This window comes from Lontra canadensis, unplaced genomic scaffold, assembly GCF_010015895.1.
Source record: "Lontra canadensis isolate GAN:19392208 unplaced genomic scaffold, GSC_riverotter_1.0 scaffold2, whole genome shotgun sequence".
In the NCBI taxonomy this organism is placed as follows: Eukaryota; Metazoa; Chordata; class Mammalia; order Carnivora; family Mustelidae; genus Lontra; species Lontra canadensis.
Window position 1 is genome coordinate 13409046 of NW_022630996.1, and position 15966 is coordinate 13425011.

Below are 15966 nucleotides of genomic sequence, written 5' to 3' on the forward strand. Positions count from 1 at the left end.
AGGGATCAGGGACAAGTCCAGTTCAGAGAGCAGTCTCTGGTTTTTTAAAGGCGGGGTCGGCAGACTCCAACCTGGGGGCCAGAGCTGGCCATCTGCCTCCTTTTATGAATAAAGTTTTATTGGAACACAGCCATGCTCATCGCTTTATGTTTTGTCTATAGCTGCTTTCTCACCACAGCAGCAGAGATGAGTTACTGCAACAGACCGTATGTCCTGGGAAGCCGAAAATATTTACTCTCTGGCCCTTTCCAGGAAAGTCTGCCACCCCCGGCCTTATGTCCACGAAAGGCAGCCTCTGTGGACATGAGATTGGATTGTCCTTACTCCCTAAGACCCAAACTTTATAAGCTTTAGCCGTGATTTTAAAGTAGATGCTACAAGGCCCAGAGAGGGGCAGAGTCTGTAGAAAGCTCTTCTGGGATTTGCCCCCAGGGCCTGGTGAATCCAGGAAGTTGGTGTAGCCCTTGGTCTAGACAAACTGTGCAGCTCCCTGAGGAATTCACAGCCTGGCTTCACTGAGCTCGTCCTCAAGTCGCCAGCACGGAAACTGAGGCATCATAGCTGACCCTGAGTCACATTCACAACAAGAGGGAGGTTGCAAGCACGATCTGGGCCTCCCACCAGGCTCTAGAGTTTCTGCCGCAGTGAACAGGTTCTCTGATGGGGCAGGAGCCCTGCCGAGTGTGCTGTGCACTACTCCCAACAGCCTGGGCTGCTCACCACGGGGGGCGGTTCTTAAATGCGTGTGGAATTCATGATTAAGAAGATTGGGAGATGGCCAGATAGCAGAATCTCACTCTGGAACACGGCCATGGGCAGAAGAGCCTGTCTGGGTTTTATAGGACTCTTCCTGCATGCGTGAGTGTGTGTGTGTGTGTGCGTGTGCGCGCACACACGTGTGTGTGGGAGTAGGAGGGCAGGTGGAGCACAGGGAATACTGGGGAGTATAGAGACGGGCAGAGGCACAGAGAGGGAGACATGGCTGTGGGTGTCATGATTCTTCACTCACCAAGCTTATAACTAACTGTTCCAGACGGTAGGATTCTTCTTGAAGATACTCTCAGGATTGTGGAGAAAGTGACTTGTCCCCTTCTTTTGAGTAGCCCCCAAGGAAGATAGCCCTTGCCTCGGGTCAGCTTCTTAGACCCCCGCATATGGCAGTGGCACCCAGGTTTTCTTTGAAAAGCTATGCAAAGGGGAATCTCCTGCTGTCTCCTCCTCCGTAGCTGGTTGACACCCAGGATCCAGGAGACCTGGGGCCTGGGACATTGGCTGTTTGCATTTCTACATGAGGCTCCTGGGTGTCTGGGCCTTTCCCTTTCCCAGATCTCAGTGGACGGAAGCTTCCAGGGTGAAACTGTAGTGATGGCCTTGAGGAGGAGACTGTGCTCTGATCCTGGAGGGTCTGGTGGGGGACATCCTGGAGCAATGCTTTCATTAGACTGAAGCCAGTGTGGAAATCTCCCTGGGACTGGTGAGGGCTGGAGGAGAGACCCCAGGGGGCTACAGAGAAGCATCTGACTCAGGTCAGGAGGCTCCAGGGCCTCCGCGGGTGTCCACACTCTGGATATGCTCAGAGTGGGACCGCCACAGACCTCCGGTCATCACTGTTGTCCCTTGGCTGCTGAAAGTTCATCCTTATTATTATTCGGTCAGTGCCACCATTGTCCCTGTGAACATTATCACGCCTCCTGGTTGTCATTGCCTTTAATGCTGGAGCCCAGCCTCATCATCGTCATCGTGGTCATCAAGCGCCATTGCTGTTCCCATCCCTGTGCTAACACGCCTCCTTGTTCTTTCCCCCCGGTCAGTGGAAACACACCCATTGCTGTGTGGGGGACTCACCTGGACCTCATACAGAACCCCCAGATCCGGGCCAAGCATGGAGGAAAGGAACACATCAATGTGAGTGCAGAGGTGGCTCAACATGTCACTTTCCCAAAGGGCATGGGGTATCCGAAGTCGGGAAGGCCACCCCGACCCAGAGGACCCATTGCACATGACAGCCCCCAGCACTGGGATGGTGAGATGAGGGAGAAGATGAGAGGGCATTTTCGTACCTTGAGGTACAGGCATGGAGGAGCAATCACTTAGGGGGTTTCTGGGGTTTCATACCCTTAGTCCTCCATCTTTTAGACCCCAGGACTGTTCCTTAGCTCAGAGATACCCTCATCCCCTCCATACCCTGTGGGCACACACAGGGCACAGAGGCGGGTCCCAGCTGCAGAGCTGAGTCCTCGAGTGGCCACATTCCGTGGTCCTGGCTGCAGAGGGGCAGTGACCCATCCGTAACCGTCCCACGTCAACCCCATGCTGTATCCCAGCCTAGAGGGAATCCTGCTGCATGTGCTGGGGGCTGTGTAGGTCCAGACACCGCATGGTCTTTCCTCTCTGGCCCCTCCAGCTCTGTGAGGTTCTGAATGCTACTGAGATGACCTGCCAGGCTCCAGCTCTTGCTCTGGGGCCCGACCACCAGTCCGACCTGACCGAGAGGCCTGAGGAGTTCGGCTTCATCCTGGATAATGTCCAGTCCCTGCTAATCCTCAATAAGACCAACTTCACTTACTACCCCAACCCTGTGTTCGAGGCCTTTGGGCCCTCAGGAATCCTGGAGCTCAAGCCCGGCACGCCCATCATCCTGAAGGTAGATGGAGGTCATGGGCAGGTGGTGGGAAGCAAGGACGCTGCTGTAGGGGATGGGTTTTCAAGTCACAGAGAGAGACCAGAAGTCATGGGCTCAAGCCCAGTTTCATCCCTGGAGTCCCTCGCAGTGGTCGTCTTATAGTCCAGAGTACAGAAAACACTGTCTCTGAGTTTGTATTGAGAGGCAAACTCCCTTTAGAGACTGAATCAGGGCAGTTGGAGCCATCCTGGCCCTCTGACCCCCAAGCTTCCTTTGTCCCCAGAGTCCAGAACCTGGGAGGTCAGAGGCTCATCCTGCTTCCTCCCATGGAGCCCTTTGCAAACCACAGTGAAGGGCTTCTTTGGAGCGTGGGTAGCAAATAACTTGTAACTCCTATGACGGTTTGAATCCACTGGTCATGATTGACCATAGCTCTGTGTTGAGAAGTGTCCTGAGGCAGCATTTGGATAAGCTAGAGAGTGCCTTGATGACTGACTCCCCGCTGAGGAAGGGGGAATGGCAGTGTAGGCGTCACAAGGTTTTCGGACTTGCTATGGAAGGTGGGCTCTCCCCCAGCTCAGCAGCAGGACGGGACCTCTGGGTGGGGGGACTTGGCGGCCAGCTGGTAGCTATGGTCCTCACTCTGGGGTACAAAGCAGGGCTTCCCTGTCCCTCCAGGGCAAGAACCTGATCCCCCCCGTGGCTGGGGGCAACGTGAAGCTGAACTACACCGTGCTGGTCGGGGAGAAGCCATGTGCCGTGACAGTGTCCGACGTGCAGCTGCTCTGCGAGTCCCCCAACCTCATCGGCAGGCACAAAGTGATGGTGAGCCTGGCGGGGCCCCGTTCTGGATGGGACAGGAGCTAGGGATGCCGGAGCACTAGTAGACCAGGAGTGGATCCTGGCCGGTGCTACAGTGAGAGCAAGGCAAAGCAGCATGAATGATATGTGTACTGCCTGCTACAGGCAGGAGGCCCTTGCAGGAGGGGACCGTTGCTGGCCGGAGGAGGTCCATCTTATCATGCACTGTGCCCCTGTCTCCCGTCCTTACCCTGGGATGAATCTCAGGGAGCCACTCACTGAAGTCGTGTCAGACTTCAGGTCCCGGCTCTGTGCTGTTTGCTTAAGATGATGACAGCGCTAGTCCTGGGTGCCGCGGGGCTTCCCATCTCTGAGCCATCCGGAACCCCGCTCAGCCCCCACACACCCCCTCAGCTGTCCTTGCAGCCGGTGACGGCTCTCCTTCCCGGAGCCCTTTCCCGTGCGGCCCCGTGGCCAGTTCATCGACACGGCTGCGGGCACCCCCGCTGCTCTGCGCCTGCTCACAGCTTCCTCTCGCCTGCTGTGCCCGCAGGCCCGCGTCGGGGGCATGGAGTACTCCCCGGGGATGGTGTACGTAGCCCCAGACAGCCCGCTCAGCCTGCCCGCCATCGTCAGCATCGCGGTGGCCGGCGGCCTCCTGGTCATCTTCATTGTCGCCGTCCTCATCGCCTACAAACGCAAGTCCCGTGAGAGTGACCTCACGCTGAAGCGGCTGCAGATGCAGATGGACAACCTGGAGTCGCGCGTGGCGCTCGAGTGCAAAGAAGGTACCGGGCGGTGGCGCGGGACGGGGGTGGGAACCATGCGCGTGCGCATGCGCGTCTCACACGTGCCCGCGGGCTGGGAGCTGGCTGGCAGAGTGCGGGCGGGGCATCTAACCTCTGAGCCTCATCTCCCAGCTGTGTCCAGACCCAGCCCTCATCCCAACAGACCCACCCCTTCCCTTCCCCTCCCGCGAGGCGCACCCCTTCCCTCTCTCCCACATCCCAGCAGGCCCACCCTTTCCCTTCCCCTCCTGTGAGGTGCCCTCTTAACTCTTTACCCCACTTCAGGTGTGGGGGGTCCTTTCACACCCCCCAAGGGCAGTTGGCACCCCCAAATCCTGGCCCCGGGGGCATGGGGGAGAGCTCGGGGTGTCTTGACCTGACGTGTCCAGCAACCTTGAGCTCCATTCCTTTGGGAGGACAGTACGGCCATAGCTCTGATTTGAGATTTAGAAGAAGTTTCACAACTTGTATTTTTAAATAATTGCCAACACTACCATGATATGAAATCGGCAGCACTAAATCCAGGAAGGAAATTTAGGAGTCAGACTCTTGTCGCCCCCAGGATATCATTTCGTGAGTCATCCTGGGAGGGTCTGCGCGCCTTCTTTGCTGTAGATTTACTCCCGGAGTCAATCCGGCCTGTACCTGGGGCTCTGTCCTCCCCACCAGGGAAGCCACGGCTCCCTCTGATGGGGATGTGGGCCCGTCCCATCCCCTCACTACATCCTTAGCTGTCAACACAGCATCTGCCTTGTGGGACTGTTAATTACTGCCTTTTATTATATTTACGCTGCTTAATTTTTTTCTCTGCAATGTACTCTTCCCTCTAATTAGGTGTAGTGATTAGAATCTCTTTCATGTATGGCAGGCGCGAGGCTTTGAATGTTGGAGGCGCTTAGTGACTTGAAGGAAAGCTGCAGACCGATAAAAAGCCAACCTCCCTCCCTCTCCTCCCCGCAGGCTGAGCACCCCAACTGGGAGGGGGTAGAGAGGGGAATGCGAAGCCAGGTTCCTCTCAGAATGTTCTGGAGAGGGAGGAATTAGCAGCCAGACAGGATGCCCAGCCACAGTGTGTCCATGGAGGCACAAGGAGAGGGCCTCGGCTTCTGGCTCAGGAGAGAGCTCTCCTATACCAGTGGGCACAGCAGGAGACGTAAAGCAGAGATTAGCCTTGAAAGCATTTGTCCGGGAGTGAGGGCGCCCTGAGCTGGTCCTCGGACATATGAGGGGCAGCTTGGCTCCCGGGAAGGTGACTCCCCAGAGACTTGACAGTAAGCCAGGACGTCACCCACACACCCACCCAGAAGAGGCCCAGCCTAACTAAGCCTTTCACTGCCTAAACACACACGCGTGCATCACTGCCCCACACACTCAACCGACATACGCACCCACTCAGACGGTCACTCGTGTGCTCACACATACACACACCCACTAATGCTCACACGCACAGGATACACATTCCCACAAACACATACTCATCAGAGGTTTCGGTGACAGTACAGGCCAGAAACCTTCCAGACTCCTTCCATACACATATGGCACAGATGCTGGTGTACGCTCCACTCGGATGCGGGAATCACTTCCCTTGACAGGGACCCCGTGTGTCAGGGTGACCAGGGGTGTGGGAACAGAGTGGCCCCAGGGTCCGTAGGGGTGTCTTCGTTGTTCTATCAAAGAAGCAGCACTGCTAACCTCAAGATCCAGGAACCTGAGATCCAGGACCCAGGTTGGCACTGTGGGGTGCAGTGGGCCCCCATCCACAGTGCCCGGGCCAGCCGCATGGTGTTCGTGGGATCAACAGAGCCCACAAAAGACTTTTTCCTGATTCTGGTGTCTTTAGGAATATTAAGAAGGATCGTGTAATCAGTGACCGCTGGCTGTTCTTTGCCAACGTGGGCTAATCCATCCTTGCTGGGGGCGAGCGTACATGTGCGGCAGGCATGCATGTGTGTCGGTCCGTGTGCGTGTACCCAGGGGAGAGGCCGAGCAGGGAAGGGCCCGGCGCGGCATTTCTGACTGCCTCCCAGGGTGGAAGGCGGCCCTGGAGGGGACTGTGCGCACGACCGAGTGTGGTCACAGCCTTGGCGCCATCTAACCACCTGGGCCATGTGCTGGACTTTCTTGGAGGCCAGAGGGAAGGGGGTCTTGCTGCCCCATGACCATCGGGAGGCCTGAGCTGCCTCCACGGACAGCCATGCCCACATGCAGATCATAAATCACCATTGAGTGGCATCTCCTTGAGGAAGGAAGGATAAAGATACGCCAGCACATCTATCCAGAAGGAATATGTTAGCGTGGTGGAGCCTTCCTCCGGCTGCCTGGGTGGTTTGATGGCTCCAGCGAGCTGCCTGGCCCAGAACTGGGTCCGCAGAAGAAACTGTTCTTAATGTTTCAGAGGAAGACCGCTTTAAAAATGCAGAATTGGGAACAGCCAATTGGGAACCTCTCCCCTCCCTCCCCTGTCCCTTATAGAGTCCCCCACCTCCAGCCTTTTCTGCAAACCCAAACCCTTCATCTTTGGATGGGGAGGCCCTTCAGGTCCCAGCAGCAGGACAGATCTGTGGACAGCCCACCCCACCCCATCTATGCTTCGGAAGGGATTTGGTCCTAGACCAGCTTCTTTGTGCAGCGTCTTTCTCCCCTTCCTAAGTGTTTCACCCCTGCCACTTAAAACATCCCATGTTATTCCTGCACACCTGAAGCCCATTGCCTTTTTCTCCTGGGGGTCTGGGGGAGGGTTCTGAGCCTTCAGACCCAGGGTCTGCCCCAGTCGGCCATCTCACGGGCTTCTCTTTGTGCCAGCTTTTGCCGAGCTACAGACGGACATCCACGAGCTGACCAGTGACCTGGATGGAGCCGGGATCCCCTTCCTGGACTACAGAACCTACACTATGCGGGTGCTGTTCCCCGGGATCGAAGACCACCCCGTGCTCCGGGACCTTGAGGTGAGAAGCAGGTGTTAGTGTAGAGAAAGGTGTTCGTGACCTTCAAGTATGGCCCCTGGGAAAGTTGAGGCCAGGGAGGGGGACATGACTGGCCCGAGGCTTCCCCTACTTGTCGGCTCCAGCCAGCCAGTCCCTCTGCAGGAAATGGGACCAAGCCAGGGAGGCTCTGAGCAGAGAAGGGTGTAGGTCTGAGGTAAGGGTCATGGATCCCCTGAGAACTGAATGGAAGTTGAAGGAAAAGCCTGTACTGATGCACAAAAACCAGACAGTGTCATGAGTTCATGGCCCCCTGTTTAGGAAGCCACGATGTAAGGGATTTCCCCATGTAGCTGGTGCCCAGTGAGTATATGTGGGCAAGATAAGAAATGTGCTGGGAAGGGAGGTGGGAGCGTGCGTGATAAGAACATCACCGTCTTTTGTACCAGCAGGACCTCATCTTTTGAACATTTTTATCCCACTTACTGCCTAGCATAGTGTCTGGCTTATACATATATTCATATTACGCTTTGTTCCAAAAGGGATTTGGGATGACTCATAAAGATAAATATCAGAGGAAAGTGAAAAATACAAATGAGGAAACCAGGGCAACATAATAATCACAAGGAATAATCGCCATCAGTGGACGGCTCACCAATCTCCGGGTCCAGTTTTAAGGACTCCTCATGTATGTGCTGATTTAATATGTCACAAGCAGGCTGAAGACAGTGCGCTTTCGGGGCAGCCATGCTAAGGATTCTGGGAACTCTGGGGCCACCTGCTGGGAGGGGGCGGGGCCGGGATTGGAGTCCCGCAGTCAGACTTCAGGGTCCGTGCTCCCCACGACGAGACTTTGCCCGTCGCTGTCCATGCCTCAGGGCTCTGGACCCTTATTAGGATGGATCAAAAAATCTCCAGCCAAATTGACAACAGAGAATCAGACTAATTCCAGGATTTACAGCATCCGTAACATCACAACAGGCCCATCGCTCAGCAGTTGCACAGTTTTGCAGGTGCTGACCTCTGTGGGAACGTCTGCGTGGGCTGTCCAGGGGGTTGTGGAGGCTGTGCCCTTCCATAGGCAGCAGAGCAAGCCCCCAGGGACTCTGGGGCCCACATGCATTTCTCCGTAACTGTTTGTTGAATACAACATGTGCCCATGTGTGCTTCTCTGATGAGCTCATGGGCACTTCTGTCTGGAGGAGGGTCCCACAGGCTCCTCAGTGGATAGACATCCAGAGGCACTTCCAGAGGCCATAGGTGGTGGGCTCTGTGTCCCCACTGAGAATGCACCTTTCCCTCTGTCTGCACATCTGCTCATGTGTGCATAGCTAGGTATACGTGTGCCTCATGTATACAAATGAGAACATCGTCTGTATCATGATGTTCTATCCATTCCCTTGGTCTCACCCTTGTTGCCTGTGCCCTCTCTCATTCTCATTCATTTTCCTCGTCCATTTATCCCCTTTCTCCAGCTTCGTTTTTACCTGCTTCAAAATCCCAGGGTGTTTAGCCCGCTGAAGACTATGAACTTTCCATAGGCATTTGCCCCTCCAGAGATTCTCAGACTCTCAGGCCAGGCTTGGCACTAGTTTCACACACACCCAAGGGCAATACACTCCCAAGAACTGCCCAGGGCAGTGGCAGGAGAATTATAGGGTTCATTCTCCCATAGGAATTCATGGGCATTTGTGCAGGTTGAATACTGCAGTACTCCAGATGGCATCATTCATATGTGACACCTCTTGGAGTTGTTCAGTGCACAACCTGCATCACTATCTACAGCAGCCCTGTTCCCTGAGGACCAGAATACAAATGATTCCTTCTCTTTGCCTTTCTGAACTGTGCCAACACTCTTGCTGAAAACTGGTAGAGTCCCCACCTTGCTGTACTTCTCCAGGCTTCCTTCTAAGGTCAGTTTCCTGTGAGAAGTAAGACGGGGGCAGCTGCCCAACTCCTAACCTTATTCTCCAGTGAGGCACACAGCCAGGATCCCAGCTCAGCAAGCCAGACCCAACAAACATAAACGGCCAGCGCCCTCATCCTTGCCCTCAGAACCTTGCGTGGAGCCAGCTCCCTGCTTCACTGTGCTGCTCTGGGCCTATCTGCCTAGCTCCCTGACACAAGACACCCCAAAACAGAAGCTTCGGGGGCAACAGACCCTACTCTCTGCCAGAAAACTCGAAGAGCTCTGGTTCAGCACTGTCTTAGAGGCTCATTTCTCGACTTCACAGTGACACCACCTACCCCATGAGCTGAACCCATAGGAGGGCACCCCCAGAGCTGCACCACCAGGGGTCACTGCCTTCCCCTCATCCATCTGTCTGTCACAGGTGTCAGATGAACCCATTCCCAGGAGGGCCACAGAAGAAGGCCTCTGAGAATCAGGGCTGCTGCGTCATAATCCCATGAGCAGCCTGGACAACTGACTTCCGGGTGGTTCAGTGCACAAGCACGGATTGCGGGTGGATACCCCGCCCCTGCCCCATACTGTTCCCATATCCCCTGTTACACATTATGTCACATCCCACCATGACCATGACCTTATTCCTCACCTGGCATGTTAACGTTTCCCCTCGAGAAGACCGGAGACTTCTCCCTTCTTCCTTGCCTTCCTCCCAAGGGAGACTTTGAGTTCCCACCTCCTGCTCATGAAGGAGTTAGCAGGTGCCTTCATAGACTCCCCTGAGTTGGAACCCACAGCATGGCCATTTGTCAGGCACAGGCTCTGAATCAAACAGGTCACACAGGTCCAACAGCTCACAGAGCTTTTCTTGTTTTCGAATTGCGGTAAAATATGCCTCACAGAAAATAGACGATTTCAATGATTTTTACACATACGGCTCCGTGTCAGTGAGTACATTCACACTGTGGTGTGACCGTCCCCTCCACCTATCTCCAGAAGGGTTTCATCTTGTCCCAATGAAACCCTGTCCCCATTAAACACTAACGCCCCATCCCCTCCCCCAGAAACCACCGTTCGACTTTATGTCTCTATGAATCTGACGGCTCAGGGCCCCTCATGTGAGTAGAATGATAGAATATTTATCCTTTTGTGACTGGCTTACTTCACTTAGCAAAGTGTTTTTAAGGTTCGCCTGTATTGTAGCATGGGACCGAATTTCTTCGCTTCGTAAGCCTGAGTCATAGTCCGTCGTTCGTGTGCCCTGCATTTTGTTGATCTGTTCATCTGTCAACGGACGCTTGGGCTGCTCCCACCTCTGGGCTCTTGTGGTGCTGCTGCTAAGGACATGAGTGTACATGTATCTGCTTGAGCCCCTGCTCCCAGTCTTGCGGGTATATAGCCAGGACGGACGGCTTTTTGTCTCCATGAAACTCACTAATGGACCGGCCCACTTTGGCCCGGGGCTATATGAGGCCCAGCATCCCAGGCAACATCCAGGGATCTTGCCTGGATTGTTCTTTTCCAATTTGTTTCCAGCCCCATCTTACCACTGGAATAGTCTCTCCCCCTTGGCTTTCTGAGTATGGAAATATTCCCAGAGAAGCCATTGACTAATTTACAACGATGTTTCCTGACATTTTCAGCCATGGGGCTAGCGGCCCACTGGCTGGGCGTGAGCGGTAGATGTGTGAGAAGAAGGAGGTGTTCTCTGGCTTTAGTCTATCCTGGACATGGGCCGCCAGTCCCCCCTCTTTTGTGACCATCTGGTGAAGGCCAGGCAGGTGGAGAAGGGGCTGTCTAGGCGCTGGACGCACACCGATCCTTTATTATTATTTTTTTAAGATCTCATTTATGTATCTGAGACACAGTGAGCAAGAGAGAGCACAAGCCAGGGGCACGGATGGTTTAAAAACAGGGAGCAGACAGAAACCACCCACTGCATTCTCAACCTGTCTGTGTCTCCTAAACTCTAACCTGTTGGGTTACAATTAAAATTTACTATCCAGTTTTATACTCACAGGCTTCAACTAAATTATCGAACCATCTGGGGAATAGAGAAGGTCTTGTTTCAGAGTGGCATTTGCCTGGAGAGGAGGGGTGCCAAGTTACAAAGGGGAACAGTTCTGGAACTCTCTACCAACATACTTCACTTCCATCTCCATGTTCATAAAATGGGGAGAAAATTCCTACCTCCGGCATCCCTGGACCCGGGGCCAGTGCATTCGATCTCTTGGAAACTCCTGGGCACGAGGGATCGGTGAAAGGCAGCCCGTGGAGTAAGAGAGGCAGGTAATAAAACCACTGTTGAGTGCACACCATGTGTGCCAAGCACTTTACATGCATTATCTTATTTAATGCTCGTAAAACATTATGAAGGGGGCTCCCGTGTTCTCATTTTACAGACAAGGCGATCGAGCCCGGAGGTGACAGAGCTTTCCTCCAAGTAGGAGTCAGTTTGTCTCTCTGATTCTGAAACTTGGGCTGCTGAGGGTAGGCTGTGGCCCTGTAGCTGCCTTGGCTGTGCCTTCCTTCCCGGGGCTCCAGGCCTTGATGCCCAGACGGCGCGTGCAGCCAAGCCAAGTTCAGAGCACGTCCCCTCCCCAGACGGGCCACCTGGCCAGCCCTCTGTCCTCTTCCTCCTCTCCAGGGGTCCCAGTGCCAAACCTGGCCATGGCTCCCCTGCCCTCAATGGCCAGCCTGAGCTGCCAGGAGGCCCTGCAGGGTGGGGGGCTCAGAGCTGGCTCTGAGTCACCTCCCAGGCCCAGGGGTAGGACTAGTTGTGGTGAAGGATGGGGAGGATAGACAGGGACTCAGGAGCCAAACAAACTTGGGTTTGGAAATCCAGCAGGTTCCTGCACCTGCCGGCTGCCCTTGGGATTCCTAGAATGGCGTCTGTGAGGGGCCGTTAGGAGGGCACACTCACTCTTGCAAGGTCCTTAGCAGGCTTCGATGGATCCGTGAGAACAGTGAGCAGGACTGTGCACTGCGCCTCGCGGGTGCCGAGGGGTGACATTATCTCTCAGCAGGACGAGTTGTGGAGATGTTGCTCTGGGGGATTGAAGGACAGAGCCGGTAAAATGGGCTCACATGTGCCAGGGGCGGTCCCAGAACTGGGAGGGAGGTCAGCGGGACACACAGACACTGGGTACACTGAGGCCGGGCTGGCAGCAAGGTGAGGCTGCCTCCTACCCTTGTCTTCTCTTGCCAGTCACTGTGGGGTGGGGAATGGGGGTTGGGGGGCAGACAGGGTGCAACCGTAGGGAGCAAGGAGTTTGCCAGGGCTGGCCGTGCAGAGAGCCGGGACACGCTGAAGCCGGGCCCTGGCTCCAACCAGTTCCCATCTCTCTCCGGAGAGCTGCCTTCCAACAGGACCTTCTGAGGGGGCCTGCTGCTCACCCGCCAGGGGTAGGCCTAGGTCCAGCTGATCTCCCACCAGGGCCTTGCCCTGAGCCTGGAACACAAGGGAGCTCAGTGAGTGAGTGGCACAAATAGTTCGGATCTGCACCTGCCCCCCTCCTTGGACCCGGACCCGGGGCAAACAGGGATTCTCTGGCTGCCCATCCTCCCCAGTTTTAAGCTTCTGGGGTCAAGGGGGATGACAGTTGCTAGTCAGTAAACACGGCTGTGTGTCAGGCTTCTGACACACCATCTCCTTCAGAGCTCACACCAGCCCCTGAGATGGTGTGATGTAGCGCCGACTGCCCGGGCACACGGCCTGGCCCTGACCCTTGTCTCTCTTGGGATCTTGGGCAAGTTCCCCACGGTCATGAGGCCCTGGGATAATAATGGTACCTGCCTTGTAGGGGGTCGTGTGGCATAAACAGGTCCGTGTTTCTCAAGCACGTAGAAGAGCACTCAGCAGAGTAAGACCTACACACACATCAGCTGTTGAAGGAGCGGTGTCTTCTCAGGGTCCCCAAACTAGAATATGGCTGTAACAGTTCACCCAATCCGCCGACCAAAACTGCGTTCTGCACTGTTGCATACGGCCGCTTCTTCCCAGAGACCCCTGCGGGGGAGACGCAGCCCTCGACATGGCATCTGCTTTGGAGGTCCCTGCCCCCCCAGCCCCCCACTCCGTGAAGGGTGCTCTACTCTCTTCTCAGAGGGCTTCCCTTGTTGCCGGAGGCTCTGCTTTACTTGATAAGCAGCCTTTTTGCTTTAATGGAAGAACCCACACAGAGCAGGCAGTGCACACGTTGGCAGAACCCAGCTCAGAGCGTTTTCCCTGAGTGAACACAGCCATCCAGCCAGCACACAGATCAGGAAACCGAAGGTTACCAGCCCTCCCCAGAAGTCCCCGAGTGCCCCTTTCCCGTCCCAGCCACCCCCCAGAATCAGCACTTTCCTGCCGTCGTTGATGGTTTTTTAAAAATCTTTATTTAAAGGCTACTTTACGGTTTGCCCTCTTCTTTCTGACTTCTTCATTCAATGTTGCGAGAGGTACTCCTGCTACTATGAGCAGCGGAAGGCCCTTCCTTCCCGCGCCTGTGTGGCTTCCTGCTGGGCAATATGCTGCAGTTCCTGGAGCCATTCGCTGTCGCCAGCCGGGCAGCCGGCTGTTTCCAGTCTGGGGCTGTGATCCGCAGAGCTGCTGTGTCCCCATGCATCTCGGGGTTGCGTCTTCCCTGCCTAGCTCCGTCGCTGGCTAGTGTGTACGGAGCGGACGGTGCCCCCTTGCAGGTGCCTCCCGATGAGCAGAAGATGCGGGCAGGAAGACAAAACCTTCCTCCTCCCCTTTCCCTGGGTCTCAGAGGAGTTTCTGAGAAAACATTAGTCACTGGAGTCAATCAGGGAGCACCTGAGAGACCTCCGGGCTTAGTCTTCCCCTTTCTGTGTGGGTGAATCTCCCGGGCCCCCAGAGAAGTTACTGGACTTGCCTGAGGTCACACAGGGCAGTGGTGACAGAGCCTCGTGGACCCCACATGTCCTGACTCTGAGGCCACTGGTCTGTTAACGGGATCCATGCAGCCAGAGAAGGGTGAGCATCAGGTCGGCTGGAGGCTCAGGTGTGGTGACCCCTCCCCATTGGGGTCACCCGCGGCAGCCCCCCACCCCCACCTCCTGAAGGCCCCCCGGCGGGTGTGGTCTGTGAGGCTCATCTGCCACGGTGCGGGGCCCCTCACCAGCTCTGGGTCCCCGCCAGGGAAGAGCGCAGGCTCCCACGTGGGTGGGGATCCCTGCATTGTCATGAGGATGCGCCTCCCCGGGTTCAGCTCCGAACCAGAGGCCGTGAGCAGCCGTGCAGGTTAAGCAAACTGCGCGGTGCCCGGCACCCGACGAGGCCTTGGTGCCGCTGGCCAGCTGGGCTGCGGCCTGAGTGGCGGCGGGGGCGCACAGCTGACCCCGGGCCCGGCTGGCTATCGGGACCTCCCCCCTGGGGCTCGTCCGCAGGTTCCGGGCTACCGGCAGGAGCGCGTGGAGAAGGCCCTGAAGCTCTTTGCCCAGCTCATCAACAACAAGGTGTTCCTGCTGTCCTTCATCCGCACGCTGGAGTCTCAGCGCAGCTTCTCCATGCGCGACCGCGGCAACGTGGCGTCGCTCATCATGACCGTGCTGCAGAGCAAGCTGGAGTACGCCACCGACGTGCTGAAGCAGCTGCTGGCCGACCTCATCGACAAGAACCTGGAGAGCAAGAACCACCCCAAGCTGCTTCTCAGGAGGTGAGGGTCGGGCCCGGATTGGGGGTGGGGGACGCAGGTCAAGGAGAGCCCACTCGCCTGGATCTTGGGCCTCCTGGGGACATGGGGGCAAGGCTCCCAGAAGGAGCCGCCAAGGCCGCCCATGCCCTCTGGGAAGAAGCTGTCCCCATGGCCCGTCTGTTTCTCTAGTGCCCTGCATCTGCTCTGCCTTCTTCTTTCTCTCTGTCCTTCTGCCCCCCCGATTATGACCTTCCCACTGGAGTTATTCTCCCGTGGACTCTTCAGGGGTTGTTTTTCCATCCCCTACCCTTACCTACACCAGAACATGAATTAGGAGAAATACCCCCAGGCCTTCTGTCTTGGGAACCTGCCACAGCATCTCAAGATGGGAGATTTCAGCCCTGGCAACTCTCCCTGCTGTCCGGGACCAGCCCCGGAGCCTCACCCTGGAACCTGTAGGTAATGCGGGCTCTCCGGTCCCAGCCCACATGCAGTGGGGCGGAATCGGCAGGCTCCCAAGAAACTGCGGTGCCGAAGGTCCACTGGGGTGTGAGAAGCCCTGGGCCAGCCAGTGTGTCCTCGCCTGATGCACCTACTGGAGGTTCTGCGTGGGTCTGGGGCGCTCCACCTCCCCCACTCGGATGCCTCACTGTGGAGACCCGCATAGCCACATGTGGCCACCGAGACATATCCCGTGTCTTCGGCTTTATAAGACAGTGACTCCCTGACTCCATCCAGGCTGCCACTCACATCTGCCTCCTCCTGGAAGGCCATTTTCTCATCTAGGCTGTTAGCGCAATGCCTTTAGCCTTCACACGGACAAAGCTGGAAAACTCCCACGCCCAGCCATCACGCCGTGGTACTGTCTGCCTCTACCTCTTCTGCCTCCCATCCTCAGTGTCTGGGTCCGAGGCAGGGCCTCCTGCTTGGGCCAAGTGGCTAGATTTGGCTTTCTGAAGTGTTTACCTCAGGCTTTTCCCTGTGCCATGGGCATTCGCCGGCACAGCTGCGGAAGGTTGCTACGTATCGGAGCAATCATCCAGCCTCAGAAACAGAGAGGTAGATCATTTTGATTTTTGTTTTACTTCCCCCACGCAGCCACCCACCGGCATAATGTAGGGTTGCCACTGCCTGCCAGAGCTCCCACCGACAATTTCCCGACGTGGCCTCGCTCTGGATCTGCGCGTCTCCTGCCTCTTGTTTTCTACCGGCTCGCTCCCAGATGCTGTCTCTGCTTCTACCCTCTTCCATCGCCCTTTCTTCCTCTTGCCCCTGGCTGGCCCCC

At 56.2% G+C, this 15966-nt stretch overlaps 1 protein-coding gene across 1 annotated transcript in view; it reads left to right on the plus strand.

Annotated features, from left to right (window-relative positions):
- Positions 1-15966, plus strand: part of PLXNA4 (plexin A4) — a 417569-nt gene that overhangs the window by 366369 nt on the left and 35234 nt on the right. The window contains exons 17-22 of the mRNA XM_032869059.1: positions 1812-1905; positions 2405-2644; positions 3302-3448; positions 3978-4212; positions 7015-7157; positions 14434-14702. Of these exons, the coding sequence (XP_032724950.1) occupies positions 1812-1905; positions 2405-2644; positions 3302-3448; positions 3978-4212; positions 7015-7157; positions 14434-14702 (1128 nt within the window). The remainder of the gene's footprint in view (positions 1-1811; positions 1906-2404; positions 2645-3301; positions 3449-3977; positions 4213-7014; positions 7158-14433; positions 14703-15966) is intronic.